This window comes from Carassius auratus, chromosome 32 (assembly GCF_003368295.1).
Source record: "Carassius auratus strain Wakin chromosome 32, ASM336829v1, whole genome shotgun sequence".
Lineage (NCBI taxonomy): Eukaryota > Metazoa > Chordata > Actinopteri > Cypriniformes > Cyprinidae > Carassius > Carassius auratus.
The window spans coordinates 12,148,823-12,168,996 of NC_039274.1; the positions used below are offsets into that span (position 1 = coordinate 12,148,823).

General features: G+C 41.0%; 1 protein-coding gene across 1 annotated transcript in view; it reads left to right on the top strand.

Annotated features, from left to right (window-relative positions):
• Nucleotides 1-18,719, top strand: part of LOC113051606 (potassium channel subfamily K member 5-like) — an 84,354-nt gene extending 65,635 nt beyond the window's left edge. Inside the window, exon 5 of the mRNA XM_026215503.1 lies at nucleotides 16,911-18,719. Within this exon, the coding sequence (XP_026071288.1) occupies nucleotides 16,911-17,833 (923 nt within the window). The 3' untranslated portion in view covers nucleotides 17,834-18,719. The remainder of the gene's footprint in view (nucleotides 1-16,910) is intronic.
• The last annotated feature ends 1,455 nt before the right edge of the window (nucleotides 18,720-20,174 follow it).

Consider the following 20,174-nt stretch of genomic DNA (forward strand, 5'->3'; position numbering starts at 1 on the left):
TGATTAATTTCTTCAAGATTTCAAAATCAAATAGCCTACTCATAATGTAGTAGCACTGTAAGATTAAATTTGTTTGAATGCATTATTGCTAAAGCGATTGCGTGTGAATGTGCTGTATCTGTTTAAATCATGCTTTAACCCGAAAATAATCAGTAAAAGAAGCGGACAAACTCCTTTGCCTTTAACATCCTGCTCGAATCTTGCAGTCATTGTAACCTGATCAAGCCATAGCTAAATATGTTTAACATGATTTCTTGCTGAATATGCAGTTATATAACGGGCTGTTGGCATGAATTGTACTCGTGATGGAGGCTCCAGTCAGAATCACACCGCTCAGCTCATCTTTTGCTCTGCGGCATGTCTCTGTCAGAATCCCGGGGAGGGTTGAGCCACTCTTAACTAGGGGAGAACTGAGTGGTGCTTCAGTGGATGTTAAAAAGAAAACAGATTTTCATTCAAACAAACCGATGTAAATTAAAAATTCAAGTTAATTGATAAAATTGGTTTATCCCTACTTACAGTCCTACTTGCTTTTAAAAGCTGCATTTAAATGACTAGAAAACATCTGTTTATTAATAAATAATTAAAATGTCTCATTTTTCACAATTATTAGGCTACTTCTGCATGTGCTTTGTGGCAAACTTAATGCATGTGCTTGAGCACGGAATATATTAAGACTAGATTATGTAAATTTTATATAAACCTCTGATTAGTTGAGTATAACAAATGAACGACTAGAACTAGAAAAATCTTACGTGGGGTCAGACCATTTTTTTGTCTATAACCAAAACAACAGTCCTATATAAACCGGTTCAGCAACTTTGAAAGCCTCATAAGACACTGTCCATATGAAAGAGCAAGAGATTCACACCTTTATCTCGACCCCCACAAGCCATACATAACTACCCCCAAAAACCCAACCCCCTCCAGCTGAACAGAATTCGGTCTGTGTTTTGGCTCTGAGGAACGGTGTGTTACTGAGCTGAAACATGCCTGCACTCAGCAGCACTACTCTTTGTATTCATAATTTTCTCGCAGCCCATATTATTATTTTCACAAGACCATAATGATAATAACAAATTATCAATTAATAATTAATCATTATTTTATGAAAATCATTGTTATTTGTGGTCGTGGATGTTTGAGGAAGGCTTTAATACCAAGCGGAATCCTCTGTTCCCGCCTCACAGCGCGCGGGACTCCGCTAACTGAAGCAGTTTCACTGTCTGCGGTTTGACTTTACTAAATCAGATTGAGGCAAATACAACTTATTGATCATGAGCACAACATTTAGCAAGGCAGGAAAACATTAATTCTAATGGAAAGAAGACGTATTTCATTGAGCAAAGGCTGTTAAATAGAGAGAGAGAGAGAGACTAGTCTAGGTCTATTCTTAAACTTGGAGCTCATTATATTGAAGTACAAATCTAAACACCAGAAACGTTATGCATTTTATGAAGAATGAAAGGTTATGAAAAGTATGCATTTTATTTATTTACATGCTGTATGGTTGAAATTATATTTTAGTTCACAACTTTAAGTTCCCTTGTTAAAAAAATAAATACTTTATGACTTTTTAAAATGTCATTTTCAGATGCAATGAAAAAAAAAAAAAACTGGATAGCCTATATTAGGCCCATGCAGGCTCTGCTCTGAAGTATATAATACTTATAATTACTATTAACCCAGAATAACACATTTTAACGGATTAATTGCCTTTTTTCATTTGATGGATGTTTTCTTTATTATTTTTAAACACGCTAAAAAATAAATTAAGTTTGGGAGAGAAAAAAAAATATGAGTTGTGTATAGGTTTCATTTTAACGGATTAATCACCTATTTTCGTTTGCTGCATGTTTTTTTTTTTTAATATATATTATATAATTCATGTATAAATTGCATTTTATTACATTTAGAAATAATAACGTCTGGCCTAATAATGTTATGGTGTACAAACAGGATATATTTAGTTCCCTTCACTTTACAACAAATCCTTTAAATTTAACAAATATATCAGAACAAAACAAGAATTAAAAACAGAATTCTAATGGATAAATATAATTGCAGTATATAATATAGGCTTAGCTATAAACAAACAAATAATAATAATTTAAAGGTTAAGCATAAAGGTAAGGTTGGGCTTTCTCATTCGCTCACTCAGGAGAAATCTGTTTCCATATTCGTGATGTTGCCCATTTGAAGCTTAACTATTATTCATGAGGTAAAATATGCTTTGTCGTTTACGCGTGTTTAAGTATCGATGGAAAAAAAATCATATTTAACAATATATGGAGTAAGTTGACCGCTGCTAATGCTGAATGTCTGGTGAACGACTGCTGTTTCCAGTGAATATCATCATGAGGCACCAGCACGGTCAAACAACTGAAACAGAAAATACTCCATTTTTGGTCACACATAAGGCATAATTCAAAAATGCAAAGTTTTAGTATCAAGATCTTGAGTATCAAATCAAGAATAAAAACAGAGTTAATAATAATTATTGCTAAATGCTGGACCGTTCTCATTTCGCTCTGCATATGGAACCTGAAGATTTTTTTTAAACCAAGAATGGTTTATGAATGAAAATGAAATGAAAACATTTAGCTTTTTATCCTTATATATATATATATATACATACATGGGCCTTATATTCATTTACTGTTTAATAACAATAGCATGCATATGATCCTTTGTGTAAAGGTCTTCTTTTAATTTTTGATGAGTAGACTGTAGCCTAAGACTATCTTACGTTTTTAAATTAACTCCCTGTAAATGTTTGAATATTTTTTTTAAAGACGTTACAATGTTATATCATAATGTTATTGTTGTTTAACTTCTTCCTTTTATCTCATTTTACAATTACATTCATTTCACAATCCGTCCCTTTGCGCCACCTGGCGGTAATTTCACGAACATGCGACTGTTTTACATATATTACAATATAACATTTCTGTAATCTGTATAGCCTACCAGTCAACAGTTTTTTAACAGAAATATTGTTTTAATGTTTTTAAAGAAGTCTCTTCTGCTCACCAAGCCTGCATTTATTTGATCCAAAGTACTGCAAAAGCAGTGATATTGTGAAATACGTTTTACTATTTAAAATGACTATTTTCTATTTGAATATATTTTAAAATGTAATTTATTCCTGTGATCAAAGCTGAATTTTTAATAAGTGCTATGTCAGTTAGCACTTCATTGTTCATATACTTTAATATCACCTACTGGAGATGACTAAAAACCATATATCGACGCAATTGTATGTTTAATGTCTTTTGTTTCCAAAAGTTTCTGTTTTTCTGTGAAAACATTGTTTTCATACAGCGATAGCTGGATGCTTTTGTCCATATTAGGAATTTCCTGTTATGACTTTCTGCGTGAGAACACCCTCCGGCTTTGAATATGAATGAAACACTGCTGGAGTGTTTAGCACTCCGTGTTGTTCTTCTCGCCTTCTGGGTCTGAATAAAATATCAGGTCATGCACAGACTATCCTGTCTCTTTGAGTTTGAATCTATATTTAATCACACCAGCTCCTGAAAACCTCTATGTGAACACACTTGACTGAGAAAGTGGGGGGACAAATTTCCGTGATATTAAAAGGAGGACACGTCCCTCGCATAATCTACGCCCATGGCATAATTTTTTTGGAGGCTGCATTCAAAATCCATTGGCTCAAAAATCTGAATGGACATGACACCTCTGCCTCCTGGGTTCTGGAGAAAGAAGAAATCAGAAAATGTATTGCGGATGCTGCATGTGTGGTGGCCTCTTAGAGTGTGTAGGTTGCACACATGGAATGTGTGCTGTGTCTGGGCCAAAGCCATGCTGAGGTGGCTTTGGAAGGATTGGTTTGCCATATCTGCTTGAACCTGCCAAACGGTGGCCCATTGGCTTCTGCATCTCCCCCGCCAGCCTCCATTGAGTTGCGGGCGGAGAGATCACAGATGGCTACCTAGGAGGCTCAGCTGATCAGCTAACATAGGCCCAATGCCCACATCGTTTTGGCTAGACAGCACCTCCACTCTCCTATGCCAAGGACAGTTTCTGTCCTCCATCTGAAGCATGGGATCTGGTTTCATTTGGCTGTGGGGGAGGAGGATATGATGTCCACGAGTGCCTCTGTCCTGGGTGCCTGGTTGAAGCCCATTACAGATGAGTCTAGCTCCACCCCTGCCTTGTTGGGTGCAGAGCTCATTAGTATTCCCACAGAGGCTGTGGCATATATGGGGCTGAACTGGCCAGTTTCCAAGCAGCCTACCAAGCTGAACAGCTTCCATTTCTAGGCAATTTATATGCTGGCCTCTGTGCTGATAAGCGTGTGAACATTGTGTGTGTGTCTAAAATCATCTCCAGGAATGTAATAGACTGGCAGGTTTAAAGCATGCTCTTTTGCATGTTCACAGACAGGCCTAGGCATGCTAAATGGGCAAGGAGCTTGTGTGTGTGTGTGTGTGTGCGTGGTTGTGGAGCTTGTGTTTGCTTAGCACTGAAGGACTTTCTTCCATTCATGAGAGACCATCACATTCTGATCCAAATAGAAAATACAGCAGTGGTAGTGTACATCAATAGCCAGAGAGGAGTGCACTCGCGTCAAACTAAAATAACTTGTAAATAGAACATCAAAATGGCAAATAAATAAAATCCCAGCTAAAAAACAAAATGATATACACATTTTAAATATATAACAAAATATAATAAGACCAGAATTGTGATTAAAAATCTATGAAACATCAAGGGACATTGAAAGCAATGGAGAAGTAATGTGCTTTGAGTAAAGATTTAAAAACCTGTAAAGTAGCAGCAGATCTAACATGAACTGATAGGCTATTCCAAAGTTTAGGGCCTACAACAGAGAATGCACTTCTACCCCTTTTCTTTAATTTAACTCTAGGAACAGTGAGCAATCTAAGATTATTAGATGTAAGTGCTCGATAGGGGTTATGTAAGGAAAGCAGTTCAGATAAATATGAGGGAGCTAAGGTGTTTAAAGACTTAAAAGGGATAGTTCACCCAAAAATCATAATTATGTTATTAATAACTCACCCTCATGTTGTTCCAAACCAGTAAGACCTCCATTTATCTTCATAACACAGTTTAAGATATTTTAGATTTAGTCCGAGAGCTCTTAGTCCCTCCATTGAAACTGTGTGTACGGTATACTGTTCATGTCCAGAAAGGTAAGACAAACATAATCAGAAGGTCCATTAGAATATTTTGAAGCATCGAAAATACATTTTGGTCCAAAAATAGCAAAAACTATGACTTTATTCAGCAGTGTCTTCTCTTCCGTATCTGTTGTGAGAGAGAGTTCAAAACAAAGCAGTTTGTCATATCTGATTCGCGAACGAATCATTCGATGTAACCGGATCTTTTTGAACCATTTCACAAATCGAACTGAATCGTTTTAAACTGTTCGCATCTCCAATACGCATTAATCCACAAATGACTTGAGCTGTTAACTTTTTTAATGTGGCTGACACTTCCTCCGAGTTAAAACAAACCAATATCCTTGAGTAATTAATGTACTCAAACAGTACACTGAGAAGAGAGAACTGAAGATGAACCGAGCCAGATAATTGCTAAATGCCGAGAACCGACGAGCTGATGATACTGTGCATGTGTGATTCAGCGTGAAGCAGACCGACACACAGAGCGTCTGAACCGAACTGATTCTTTGGGTGATTGATTCTGAACTGATTCTGTGCTAATGTTATGAGCCCAGGTAAACCGAAGGCTTGCAATCATCGCCAATGATGACATTACGTTGAGCGCAAAACAGCTCGGCTCGGTTTTCATCTCTCTCTTCACATCAGTTCAGTCAGTGTACTGTCTGAGTACATGAATTACTACGGGATATTGGTTTGTTTTAACTCAGAGAGAGTGTCAGCCAAATTTAAAAAGTTAACAGCTTAAGTCATTTGTGGATTAATGCGTATTGGAGACGCGAACCGTTTTAAACGATTCCGTTTGATTAGGTGAACTGGTCAAAAAGATCCGGTTACATCGAATGATTCTTTCGAAAACCGGATGTGACAAACTGCTTTAATTTGAACTCTCTCACAACAGACACGGAAGAGGAGACAATGCTGAATAAAGTCATAGTTTTTGATATTTTTGGACCAATATGTATTTTCGATGCTTCAAAATATTCTAACTGACCCTCTGATGTCACATGGACTACTTTGATGATGTTTTTCTTACCTTTCTGGACATGGACAGTATACCGTACACACAGTTTCAATGGAGGGACTGAGAGCTCTCGGACTAAATCTAAAATATCTTAAACTGTGTTCCGAAGATAAATGGAGGTCTTACTGGTTTGGAACGACATGAGGGTGAGTTATTAAAGACATAATTATGATTTTTGGGTGAACTATCCCTTTAAAGACAAACAAGAATTTTTTACTCAACTCTAAAACGCACAGGCAGCCAATGCAGAGAAACTAAGACAGGAGTTATATGAGTAAATTTATGTAGGCCTATTAAGAGTCTTGTTGATGCATTTTGGACCAACTGGAGAAGGGGCAAGGTAGTGGTATTCATTCCACAATACAGGGAGTTACAGTAATCTAAACATAATGATATAAAACATGAATTACTTTCTCAAAGTCTTGAAAAGTGAGGAAAGGCTTGATTTTAGAGAGATGACGGAGATGTAAGAAACCGGAGATGTAAGATTTAAGCCTATGTAAATATAATTATACAGCAGGAAAAATAAGTATTGAACATGTAAGGTCCAGGCACTTGGCCCAAGGAAGGTATCCGGTGCTGGATGAGGGTTTCCTGCGTGTTCGGTCTTTCAGCACGTAGAGTTATTCAATTTAAATCCAATTCTATTCTGACTCCATTTCATTATCTAATCTGACTCCATTTTAGTTTGATCTCGAATTTAGGTTGAAAAGGCAAATTTGTTGTACGTCTGTTTCTAATTAGTAGATCTATTGTTCCCTTTCGATACTTCACTCATACTGCGTATGGGGAAAAGCTCCTTTTTTCCTCGATACTGAAGCCTTTTTTCAATAACGCAGTGCAACTGCACTGCCATTGGTTTAATCTGTAAACTTTTTTAAACCAATGACAGTGCTGCGTAGCTGCGCGAGCCTGTGGCGATGCAGCGCGCCAAAGCCCGCCAAAATGGGCGGGGCGAATGGCTATATAAGCAGGCAATCGCCAGAGGAAATCAGTTATTACTCCTTCAGTGACGACTTCACTTCGCTGGATCTCTGCTGAACGCCTTCGCCTGGAACGAGCTCTCGCCGTCGAAGAGGCACCGCAGCGGACCAGCTGAGACCGCCGACCGCCTGCAGTGCCGGCGTTCTCACAGACAGCCGCTCTCAGCGCCGCTCTCGGGCCGCCCGCTTCCGGACGCTTCTCAGCGATCTCCTGCCGCCATCCGGCGATCGTAAAAGAGCTTTTTCCAGCGGTTTTTCACCGCTCAAAAAGAGCGTTTCTAACGCCGTTTTAACGGCAGGGGCCATGCCGCGCCACAGCTGTATGATGACGACGGCCATGGTGAGTGTGTTTTCTGCCTGGGTAAACCCCATGCTGAGGCTGCACTCACTGAGACTTCATGCTGCTTTTGTGAGAGCATGAGTCTCGCCTCTCTGCGCTCGCGGATTGCTTTCTTTAATGAAAGCAATCCCGCCCCTCGCGCCCTCCCATCTTTTTCCTCCCGGGAGCCGGCCAGGAAAAGACAGCGGGGAAGAGGGGCTCAGCGCCCGGATTTGGGTGAGCTCACGCCGGCTCAGCGCCCGCGTGCCTCACCCTCTCTAATGAGAGAGCCGTCCCCTGTCCTCTTCTCACGCCCAGAGCAGCGTCCCTCGGCTGAAGCGAGCGACCTCGTCTCTTTCGGCGGATCGGAGGACGAGCCGCTTGACGACTCCATGTCACTCGTGGCTTCTGAAACGGAGGACTGGGCCGGCGATTCTGACCCCGCCCACTTGCCGTCGCTGGAGCCCATCGACGCCAGAGCTGGGATGGATGCCGAGCTTCTCCGCATCCTCTCCAAGGCCGTTGAGGAACTCCATCTGGAGTGGGCCCCCCCTGAAGAGCCGACACGCAGCAGGCTGGACGAGTGGTACCTGCCAGGACGCCGCCAGGCCCCCCGCCAGCGATCTGCCCCGTTCTTCCCTGAGGTTCATGATGAGCTGACAAAGTCATGGCGTGCCCCCTACTTGGCCCGCCTACGCACTTCCTCTGCAGCTCTCAGCTCAGTAGATGGCTCTCAGGAGAAGGGCTATGAGCAATTGCCGCCCCTGGACGAGGCCGTGGCTGCTCACCTCTGTCCCCCCGTGGCTGTGGGGTGGAAAAATAAGAGAGCCCTTCCTTCCAAGCCCTGCAGGACGACCTCTGCCATGGCTGGCAGGGCCTACACTTCTGCGGGCCAAGCCGCTTCATCTCTGCACACCATGGCCATATTGCAGGTGTTCCAGGCAAAGCTTCTCCTTTCCCTGGATGAGTCTAGCTCTAGTGAACCTGCCTTTCGCGACCTCCGCAGCGCCACTGATTTGAAAAAAAAAAAAAGAAAGCCACGGCCCAGGCCATCGGACGATCCATGGCCAACCTGGTTGTGCTGGAGCGCCACCTCTGGCTCAACCTAACAGAGATTAAGGAGAGCGACAAAGTGGCCTTTCTCGATGCCCCAGTCTCTCCATGCGCCATCGAGACCAGCTGTAGAAGGATTTACAGAACGCTTCACTGCAGCACAGAAGTCGTCCCAAGCCATGCGACACTTCCTGCCCAAGCGCTCCACCTCTGCCTCGAGTCGCCCCAGGACTGCGCTGACACAGCACCAAAGCAAACCTGCCCCTTCTACCCCCCAGGCGACGCCCCCTAAGGAGCAGCACCCAGCTCGCCCCACTAGGCGCGCGAAACCGCCTAGACGTCAGGGCCCCCGGCAAAGGATTGCGCTGGGCACGACGCCCTCTAAATCCTCCTGATCGTTGGGGAAGAAAGAGGAAGGGGCAAAGTCCCGCCGCGGCTGGACCGCCCCAGAAGCTCTCTCGCCTGTCTGCTGTGCGACCTGGGCCCACCGTTGTTGCGTCCACGCAAAGCGCCGTTGTTATGGCGAACACAATAAATATTTCACATTTTCAAAAAGAGAGCAGTTTTCCTCTTCCACACTCGTCAGTGTTCAGGCCCCTAATCAGCTGTCTGCCATCCGACACTATCCAGCCCCTTATCACGCGGGCCGAGGCATGGCAGGCCATCCCCGGAGTGTCCAAGTGGGTGTTGGGGATAATAAAACACGGCTACTCACTGCAGTTCGCCCGAAGACCCCCGCGTTTTCGCGGAGGGATTCCCACCTCGGTAGAGCCGGACGACGCTCAGGTCCTCCGCACCGAAGTGATGACGCTGTTAAGGAAGGGAGCCATAGAGATAGTTCCTCCCTCAGAAAGCGGATCGGGGTTCTACAGCCGTTATTTCCTTGTCCCCAAGAAAGATGGCGGTCTCCCATCTTAGACCTCAGACACCTGAACCTTTCCCTCATGAAACGGAAGTTCAAGATGTTGACACTGAAGCAGATCCTCACGCAGATTTGCCCCGAGGACTGGTTCTTCTCGCTGGAACTGAAAGATGCTTACTTTCACATCCAGATAGCCCCCCATCACAGACGATTCTTGAGATTCGCGTTCGAGGGTGTGGCTTACCAATATACAGTCCTTCCCTTTGGGCTGTCTCTAGCTCCCCGCACTTTCACGAAGTGCATGAACGAGGCGCTTTCCCCTCTGAGACAGATGGGAATCCACATTCTGAACGATAACTCGATAAACTGGCTCATTCTATCCCAGTCTCGAACCGAGCTAGACCACAACAGATCCGTGCTCCTGAGCCACTTACAGTGCCTAGGACTCAGGGTCAATTTCACCAAAAGCTCACTGCTCCCCAACCAACGTATTACGTTCCTGGGAGCAGTTTTCGACTCAGTCAATATGAGGGCGGTCATATCACCAGAGCGCGCTCTGGTACTTCAGCAGCTCGCGGCCTCTGTCAAGAACAAAGCCTGTTTCCCTCTGAAGTTCTTTCAGAGGATGCTAGGGCTGATGGCTTCCTCCTCCCCAGTTTTACAGCTCGGCCTCTTACGAATGCGGCCCTTGCAGTACTGGCTGAAACTCCGGGTCCCACCTCATGCTTGGCGGCACGGCCGCTTTCGCTTCAGGGTCAACCAGGCCTGTCTAGCAGCCCAACTGGCCCATCCTCCTTCTTTATGCTTTTCCCCCGATCGCTCTGATCCCTCAGGTCATCAGACGAGTCAGGGAAGACAGACACAGAGTCCTCCTAGTGGCCCCACTCTGGAGGACCCAAGTTTGGTCCACGGAGCTTTTCAGGCTTTCCATGAAAGCCCCATGGCCGATCCCCCTGAGGCGGGACCTCCTCTCTCAGGCGAACAGGACAATCTGGCATCCACAGCCAGAACTCTGGGCTCTGCATGTATGGTCCCTCGATGGGAACCTCTGAGCCTCCCCGGGGACGTGCTACACACCATTGCTCAGGCAAGAGCCCCGTCTACAAGACGCCTCTATGCCCAAAAATGGTCAGTCTTTGTTGACTGGTGCTTAGCACAAAACAAAGACCCTGTTGAGTGTGATGTATCTTCGATACTGTCATTTCTCCAGGAGCGTCTAGAAAAGGGTCTCACCCCTTCCACACTCAAGGTTTACGTAGCAGCCATTGCAGCATTTCATGCTCCTATTGCTGGCCAATCAGTGGGTCGAAACAGCCTCATTGTGCGTTTCCTGAGAGGTGCTAGGCAGTTGAAGCCCCCACGTCCTCTCACCGTTCCCACTTGGGACCTTCACATGGTCCTTGGAGCACTCAAAGGACCTCCCTTTGAACCGCTGCGGTCAGCTGACCTTCGGCCCCTAACGCTCAAAACCGCTCTGCTACTTGCTCTAGCATCGGTCAAGCGTGTTGGCGATTTGCAGGCCCTCTCGGTGAGCCCTGCATGCCTTGAGTTTGGGCCCAATGACTCATCATTTTAAAACCCAGGCATGGCTACTTACCTAAAGTGCTCTCGACGCCATTCAGAGCACAGGTAATTTCCCTCTCAGCTTTGCCTCCGTTGTCAGGTGAGTGAGAGCTGGATTTACTCTGCCCAGTGAGGGCTTTGAGGATTTACATTGAGCAGTCGCAGCCGTTCAGGCAATCTGACCAGCTTTTTGTCTGCTTTGGTGGCCGCACCAAAGGGTCTTCGGTCTCAAAGCAACGCCTCTCGCGTTGGATAGTTGAAGCTATCGCTCTATGTTGCTCCTCTATGGGCCTTGAGTGCCCCATAGGAGTTAGAGCCCACTCTACTAGAGGGATGGCCTCTTCATGGGCCTGGTCTAGTGGTGTCTCTATCAAGGACATCTGTGAGGCGGCCGGCTGGTCCTCGCCATCCACTTTTGTCAGATTCTATAACTTGGATATCCCGACCTTGCATGCTCGGGTTCTTTCAGTTTGATACGACGGCCTCTAGCAGACTCTGTCATCATACCACCTCCAGGGAGCTAGCTCCCTCTTAGCAGTGTAGCATCAAGGGTTCGATGGCTCCGGCCCTCTCACTTATTCTCTGGACCTCAGGGTGTTCAAGTTAAGTCTTGTCGTTCCCTACCGTGGCACGGCGCGGTTGAATTCGTTCCCCATACGCAGTATGACTGAAGTATAGAAAGGGAACGTACTCGGTTACGAATGTAACCTCGGTTCCCTGAGATACGGAACGAGTACTGCGTTTTATGCCGTGCCACGAGGCTGCGGGATCAGTGTCGTCGCTTCAGTCGTATGACCTGATTTCCTCTGGCGATTGCCTGCTTATATAGCCATTCGCCCCGCCCATTTTGGCGGGCTTTGGCGTGCTGCATCGCCACAGGCTCGCGCAGCTACGCAGCGCTGTCATTGGTTTAAAAAAGTTTACAGATTAAACCAATGGCAGTGCAGTTGCACTGCGTTATTGAAAAAAGGCTTCAGTATCGAGGAAAAAAGGAGCTTTTCCCCATACGCAGTTCTCGTTCTGTATCTTAGGGAACCGAGGTTACGTTCGTAACCGAGTACGTTTTGACATTTGATTATTCTAGTTAAACTCTTTATTTTATATCAGCTCATTCATTCAGGTGCTCATGTCGATGGCAAGGATTCAACGTGATCTACTAAATATGTGTTCTGCCGATTACATATCCAATTCAAACATATCATATCAAATCATATCAATACCAAACATAAAATTCTTAAAGATGAATCTAAAAGTAAAATAAGCATACCTGACCTTAGAAAATACATAGTATGAAATGAAGAGACACACAACACACTACGGGCTTTCTGGCTACAGAAATCGCCCTGATCCTTTTGCTGCAATGGTTTAAATACCTCAGACCAAGACAACCATCCGCTGAGATGGAGACCGGTCCCAAGCCTGGGTGATTTTACAACTCAATGTGAACAGGGGGTAATTTACATGGAGTACCCTGGGAAGGGGCACTCCTATTACAGTAGGCAAAATATCTCTTAACTCTTATGATCTGTATAATCTTTTAATCTACTTTTGTAAGATTGAGACTATTGTACCAGTTGCACTGAGACATTTCAAATGATACCAGACATGACTGTTAGTTCACTTGCATTGACATTTTCATGTAATCATTTTGAGCTGATTGAGTAGAAGGAAGTATGGGTGAAGGATTTAAAATGTAACAAATGGCCAGAAGGGAAGGGGGTCTCCTACACCTCCACTCTGTGGGGTGTCTCGAAGATGCCTGTGTATGCAGTGTTGGGGGTAACGCATTACAAGTAACTCGAGTTACGTAATCAGATTACTTTTTTCAAGTAACTAGTAAAGTAACGCATTACTTTTTAATTTACAAGAAAATATCTGAGTTACTTTTTCAAAAAAAAAACAGTTTGTTTGTTTTTCCATTTATTGACTGACAAGTCCCCATACTGAGACAAATCAGAAGTACAGAGGCGTTGTGTGCACTGTGAGAACATGATATAGTTATAGACTAAATGTGAATGTGTATTAATTCATCCTACTGACAAAATAATTTAGAGTTAGTATTCATCAAAATGAATCAAAACAGTGAAATACAAACTTAAAATATGACACAAACCTGCAATAATTAAATGTTAAATAACACAAATGTATCTAATCCCATTTTATTAACTTTGCTGCTGTCTTTTGATGATCCAGTACAACCATACTAATAAGCAAAAATGACTTTAGATAAACTAACAATTGTGCTTCATTGTTTTTTATTGCTGAAGAGTGTTGAATCTTCTTCTCCTGTGTGCTACTGTACAGACGTGAATTTACTTTTCCTTCAGCCTGAGGTTTATTCTTTACACTTTTTGGTGTGAAAGGGCTTTTACATTTGCTATAAATAGAACTTCTTATATTAAAAACAATCAAGCCCTGCTCATATAAAAAAGTAACGCAAAAGTAACGTAATGCATTACTTTCCATAAAAAGTAACTAAGTAACGTAATTAGTTACTTTTTTGGGGAGTAACGCAATATTGTAATGCATTACTTTTAAAAGTAACTTTCCCCAACACTGTGTGTATGTTTGTATTGTCTGTTTCTCAAGAGATCAAAGTATCTCAAGGTTCTTTCAATCCTTACAAACACATCACCATTTTTCTCAGTAAATATATTTCTAAATGTGCTGTTGACTTGAAATTTTCACCAAATGTCAGTAACAACCCAAGTAATCCATACAGAAAAACAAAACCGATAAGTTCGGAAATTAAGTTATGTGTAATAGAATGGAAGGATGAAAAAAGTATTTAACACATGAAGAAAGGGAGGTGTAAAAAGGCATGAAAAAGCCAACACACCAGCAGAAATCCATCAGTAATTAGAAAGCCATCCTGCCCCCATGGGAATTAATATTAACTGGTTCAGTCCCATCACCTACAGCAGTGGTCCCCAACCTTTTTAGCACCAAGGACCGGTTTAATGTCAGACAAAAGTTTCACGGACCGGGCTTTAAGGTGTGATGGATAAATATAAAATAAAATGATACGACTGGCATAAAAACTGTGGTATATTGTAAATATAATAATAAACATGAATCCACTGTGTATTCGTATAAAACTTTATTAGCAGCATCCTTGTAACATCGTGCCAACAACATAACATGAATAACATCCTCTCTGCCCCTTAACCCACTTTTTTCACTGATTATGGTCACTATGGTGACGTTTAAACATGCCTAAAAAATAAGAGCACCACAAAAACGAATATAAAATCCATGAAAATAACACAGAGCATCCGGCCTTTTTGCAAAATTAAAGATTGTTATGGCTTAGCGCACTTCTACCTCCACTTCTGTTATTTGTTTTGCAAAAATCCACCGCTCACGGTTCGTTTGGTCCAGTCAGCGCAGGGCTGTGCCACAGTCTTGTTTTGTGTTGAAAATGTAAAAAATATATATAATGAGTAAGTACATCATGAATCCATTTTCCAAAGTGATTTTCCTTAATCACTACGGTACCCTTATAATATGTGTTTATATTAGGACTATTTTAGTCTGGTTGGGGTCGGCAATGCTGCAGAGTAGCACAGTACCTGCGTGACTCCATAGATGTAAACAGAGAGAAGTAGCTCCGGCTACAATATTCTTCCGCCAGACACGAGCGCCAAAAGTTACCAACTGCAGCTTTAATGTAAATTATTTATTCCTTCTTGTGCGGCCCGGTACCAAATGACACACGGACCGGTACCGGCCCGCGGCCCGGGGGTTGGGGACCACTGACCTACAGTACCAGGATGATGAAGATGAAACAAGGTGGACATTTCAGCAAGACAAACTACAGAAAACAAAAAGAAAACTCCCAATTGCTTTTTTTTTTTTTTTTTCTTCTTTAATAAATGCAGTTCTTTTTAACCTTTTATTCATCAAATATATTAGACAGCAGAACTGTTCCAACACTCATAATAAATCAGAATATTAGAATGATTTCTAAATGATCATGTGATAGACTGTTACATGATAGACTGTTTCAGTTACATGTGACACTGAAGGCTGGAGTAATGATGCTGAAAATTCAGCTTTGCATCACATGAATATTATTATTATTATTTTTTAAGTATATTCAAATAGAAAACTATTATTTTAAGTTGTAATAATATTTCACAATATTACTGTTTTTTTCTGTATTTTTGATCAAATAAATGCAGGCTTGATTAGCAGAAGAAACTTCTTTCAAAAACATTAAAAATAGTAATGTTTCCAAACATTTGGTCTGTACTATTATGTGTGTATATATATATATATATATATATATATATATATATATATATATATATATATATATATATATGGGCAATTTTAATCTAGATTAATCTCACTGTGATCTTGAAATTAATCTAGATTAATCTATATTGAAATGGCTCATTTGAATTCTGCCGACGGCATTCAGAATATGTGTGTTACCCAAATAAAATTGACAAACAGTAAGTCTTTGAGAAGGGGTTTATCAAGCTAGATGGTGCATTAGAAATGTACATCTCCTGTTTCCAAAATGCATCACAAACTGCTTGAAAAAGCTGTAAACTAATTCCACATTGCACAAGCGGGGACCCGGTGAAGGTTGTACCAGTGGGCCTTGTTTGAAACTGTCTAATTTGTATGTTCGTTTATTTTTATTTATTTGTGCTATTTACACAATGTTTAAGTTTTTTTTTTTTCAGTTTGTAGGTGTCAAGGTACAGAAACTAAATAATTAAATGTAAAAAAAAAACACTGGATAGTCTTCAATGTAAAAATTAAATATACAATGAAACCTACATTTATTCAGACACCTTCAACATTTCTCACATTATTACAGTTTTGCTATATATGTCAAAAAAATGTATCTGGTGTCTGAATAATTTTTGGTTTGACTGTTAAAACTAAGTAATTCAGTCAAGAGCAGTGTGTGATTTTCATTTTCTTGGATTAACATTACAGCAGCCAGTCGCTAAATTAGGCGCGGTCCCTTTAAGAGACGATGAACGCATCCAATATAATACACATCCCATTTTTTTCCCTCAACTGTTTACTTTCACTTAAGAAATAACTGACTGTTTTTTCGAGCATAATTTCCCAAGTGGATATTTTGACATATTTCGTATGTATTTGTCGGCACTAGAGCAAAAATAAGCAAATTCGATGTTCAAGTGTTTTGATCAAAACAGTTGAAAACGCTTATTTTTTGCGCCTCGAGACGCCTTTCTCTGCGTGAACCCTGAACACCAGAACAGCGCGAGTACTGAATCGGGCTCTTTCACATCTTGTTGTTTGTTTCAAACTGCGATTTGTATTTGTTCGTTCGGGTGCAGGAGGGACTTCGAGGAGAACTTCGCAGAAGAGAGCTCGGTTCAGTGTCGCTGTCCGTTAGGCTGGCCTCAGCCAGTCGGTTATATAAAATATCAAGCTTAAAGTCATCATAGCTTGCTTAGTATAGACCCAGCTCCCAACCCAACTTTGAGAATAGATTAACGGCGATATTTGTTTATCGCCCGATAAGAGTCTCGTCACGGCACGTTAACGCGATAATGGCCCACCACTAATATATATATATATATATATATATATATATATATATATATATATATATATATATATATATATATATATATATATATATATATATATATATATATATATATATTCTCTAATATGGCCATGTTGAGAGAAAGAATGTGTTGGCAAAGTGGTTTCCCAGAAAAATAAAAAATGGCACATCATGTCGGAAAGGTTACCGACCCCTGTTCTAGTTACTTTTGGGAAATTCAGTCTAAGTTGTTTTAGTGAAATGTAGAGAGGAGTCATTTTGAAATCATGAGAAAGGCATATAGGGATGGTAGAGTTAATCATAAATGTCAACTGTATATTTTAAATATACATTTGTAAACTATTTTCTTTGTATTTTTTATTTTTTTTATTTTAGGTGTTGACCCCAGTGCTGACTACCCTACTTTGTATAGGTACTTTGTAGAGGTGTGGATTTATCTTGGTCTTGCATGGCTCTCTTTGTTTTTCAACTGGAAGGTGCGCATGGTTGTGGAGGCTCACAAGGCTCTAAAGAAGCGCCGTAAAAGGCGCAAACTTTCTCTGGATGAGTTGCAGCGCATCAAGGAAAATCACAAGACCCTACATCTGCCACCAACTCCTAATGATGCCAACATATTTAGCTTCTTGTCCAAGAGAAAAGAATGTTATAATGACTTAATCAAGCAGATAGGTACAGAGAAGGAAGGAGAAGCTCAACATGTCAGCTTTATCACTGGCAGCAAGAATAAAACGATAAACCGCTCAAAGAGCTGCAGTGATAGTCTTTGCATTAATGGAAATTCCATTCTCAGTCTAGACCGTTCACCTCGACAGAAGCGCCACTATAGCTTCAGTGACAGAGTTACTGTAGCTCTCTCCAAATCCAAGAGCTACCTTCCAAGGGCCTACCAAGAAGAACGATGCCTCATGAATGAAAGGCATGGGGAAGGAGAAAAAGACACCGACCTAGACTGTATAAGGTTGTATGAGAATCAGTTGGACAAGGAGGCAGGAGAGGACCATAAAGGTCTTGAACCTAGAGGCTGCAATGATGGCCGGATCACATGGGACTCCAAAAGTTACCAAACCCTCATGTTTCCCAATCCCAACATTACCTTCATTGATGAAGAGAATTTGCTAATAAACAACTTGGAGGATAATGATAATGACTTTATAGCTAAGTTCTCAACTGCTTATGAGACAGATTTCAAAAAGGGACAGTTCACGGAATCAGAGACCTCTGTATTCACCACAGAAGGATCGGACCATGACCAACAGCTGGTGGAAGAGTATTCCAAAGAGGACAACACTGACATTTGATTCTGTCTCCTTTCAAAAACTTCTGTAAAAAAATGTATTTCATGGAAACCAGAAATGATACATCAGATGTGTCTAAACTGCAGGGTTTAATAGTCAATATGACCTAAATCACTAAAAATGCATGTTCTCTGCATGTTTTTCCCCACCATATTGGTGGAATATTTTTTAGATAAGAAAGAGGAAATAAAACTGTCAAAGCTTAATCCTTATTGGATGCTGAACCTATTTTTATTGTCTTCCATTTTAGCCCAAGGTTTTCTATTGGGTAACCATGTCGACCTTTTAGGTCTTATCTTGGGATTTGTTTTAAAAGTTATGCCATGGTTTGACTGTTTAACACTGATTTTAATTCCAAGTCTTTTATTGATGCAGGCATTGTTTGTATGTTCCTAAAATGTGTTAACTCCTATAACTGACAATACATCCACACTGATAATCCACACTGAAATACCCTATGGGCCTTGCTCTGTGTCCCTGTCAATTCAAGAAGACAGTAGTTGAATAGACCCGAGATTACAGGAAATCAACCAAGATAACAGGAAATTATTGCAGTTAGTTTTCCTAACATAATAATGACTGTTTTGGTGTCTGACTCATGTGTTGACATTATGCTGGTTCCATGTTGACATAAAACCAACATACAAAATAACCATTATAATGCCCCAAGGGATTAAAAAATAAAATTCCTAGTTGTGGTTGCCTTCACTGAGCTTTGTTTTCTCACATGATCCTCTTGCATCATGATACTGAATGCCCCTTGTGTGTAGAGATGCATCCTGAGTCAGTTTCGTTTTGCAGATGTAATTTTGTATTTTAAGAGCGATTCCTTAATAATCTTTTGGAATTTCTTTTTTTCTTGTTTTAATAAAAGTTGATTGAATTTATATGTGCACTCTTATTTGCTAATGGATGTCTCTAATATTAATTTGTGTGTGCATCACGTAAATACTTTTTGCACCAATTTACCTTTCATCTAAGGAGCTTTAGTGTTGTCTTTTGTTCAATCATTCTCCTGTGTACTCTTAACCAGATATAAGGCTCTTTGTTGTGAGCCTGTTATTGGTTTGTGCTACAATTAGTTGAATGTTACATTTCAGTTTAACTTTTGGTGTCATTCTCAATTGCGTGCAAACAGGGTTTTCACAAGCTCAAACTTTGAAAAATAAAATAAATAAAGGCCCACCCCCATTCTCCCGATTACACTTCTTCTGAGATCGCTTTATTTCTCTTGAGAGAACAATGTGTTTCTTAGGTGAACATTTGAAAATGGTTTTCATCAACTGCCACCATTAGTATTTGTTTTCTTTGTATTCGCCTGTAGTCTCTGTTTAATTAGCTATGAGCTAATATGTCTCAAATGATTAAAACTAGAATTTATATTACTGGCCAAGCTTAACTGACCTTAGGTTAACCTGTCATGTCGTGGTTTTGTGTTTTGTTCATGCTGCAAACTTTCGTCCCATTTTCATAAAATAAGCATAAGCATTTTTCCTAAACTATGTGAAAGGTAGAGGATTTGATAGTTTTCTTCGTTTTAAATATCCTGTACTTTGTAATGCTGTATTTTTATAGTGTTGTTTTAATCTGTTCATATGATCACTGCATGGACTTGAATGTTGGGATGAATAAGCATTTTTCTTTTGAAATAAACAAGTAGGATTCCTGCCATTAGTTTTTTTCTCTCGCTCTCTCTCATCTTTGAGCAGTGGTTTCAGAAAGATACTTGGCCTTATTTGAAGCTAAATATATTCTTAATTTCACATAAGCAGTAATGATGCTGAAAACATGTCTATTTTGCATGATGAACCTTAGTCTTCTCTCTTCTCTCTTTTTTTTATGGCCTTCTGAAGTTATAAACATTTGTTCCATGTCATTACAAGCACACAATTGTTCTCTGTTTGAATTCTATTTCTAAACCACAAAGGCCACTTATTTAGACTTGATGGTGATTATAAGGAAAGGATTGGACAATAGGGATGTCACATTTATTTATGTGATACAGTACTTAAGGAATCGATCACTGTATTTCAATACGGGATAAGTGCTGGCCTCTTTTATCTCATTACTCATTTGCTGAAAAGGCTCCGATTAGAGCTTGCATGCCAAGAATACAGTGTGAGGCTACTAGTATTTTGTTCACGTAAGGCCTATTGAATAACATTAACTCCTTGTGAGCTCACTATAAATACACTTTGAGCCCAGAGGTCAGTGTTGCTTACATTTACATTTAATAATTTAGCAGACGCTTTTATCCAGTGCGACTTACAAATGAGAACAATAGAAGCAATCAGATCAACAAGAGAACAACAACAGCTTAAAATTATCCAGTCCAAGTGACACT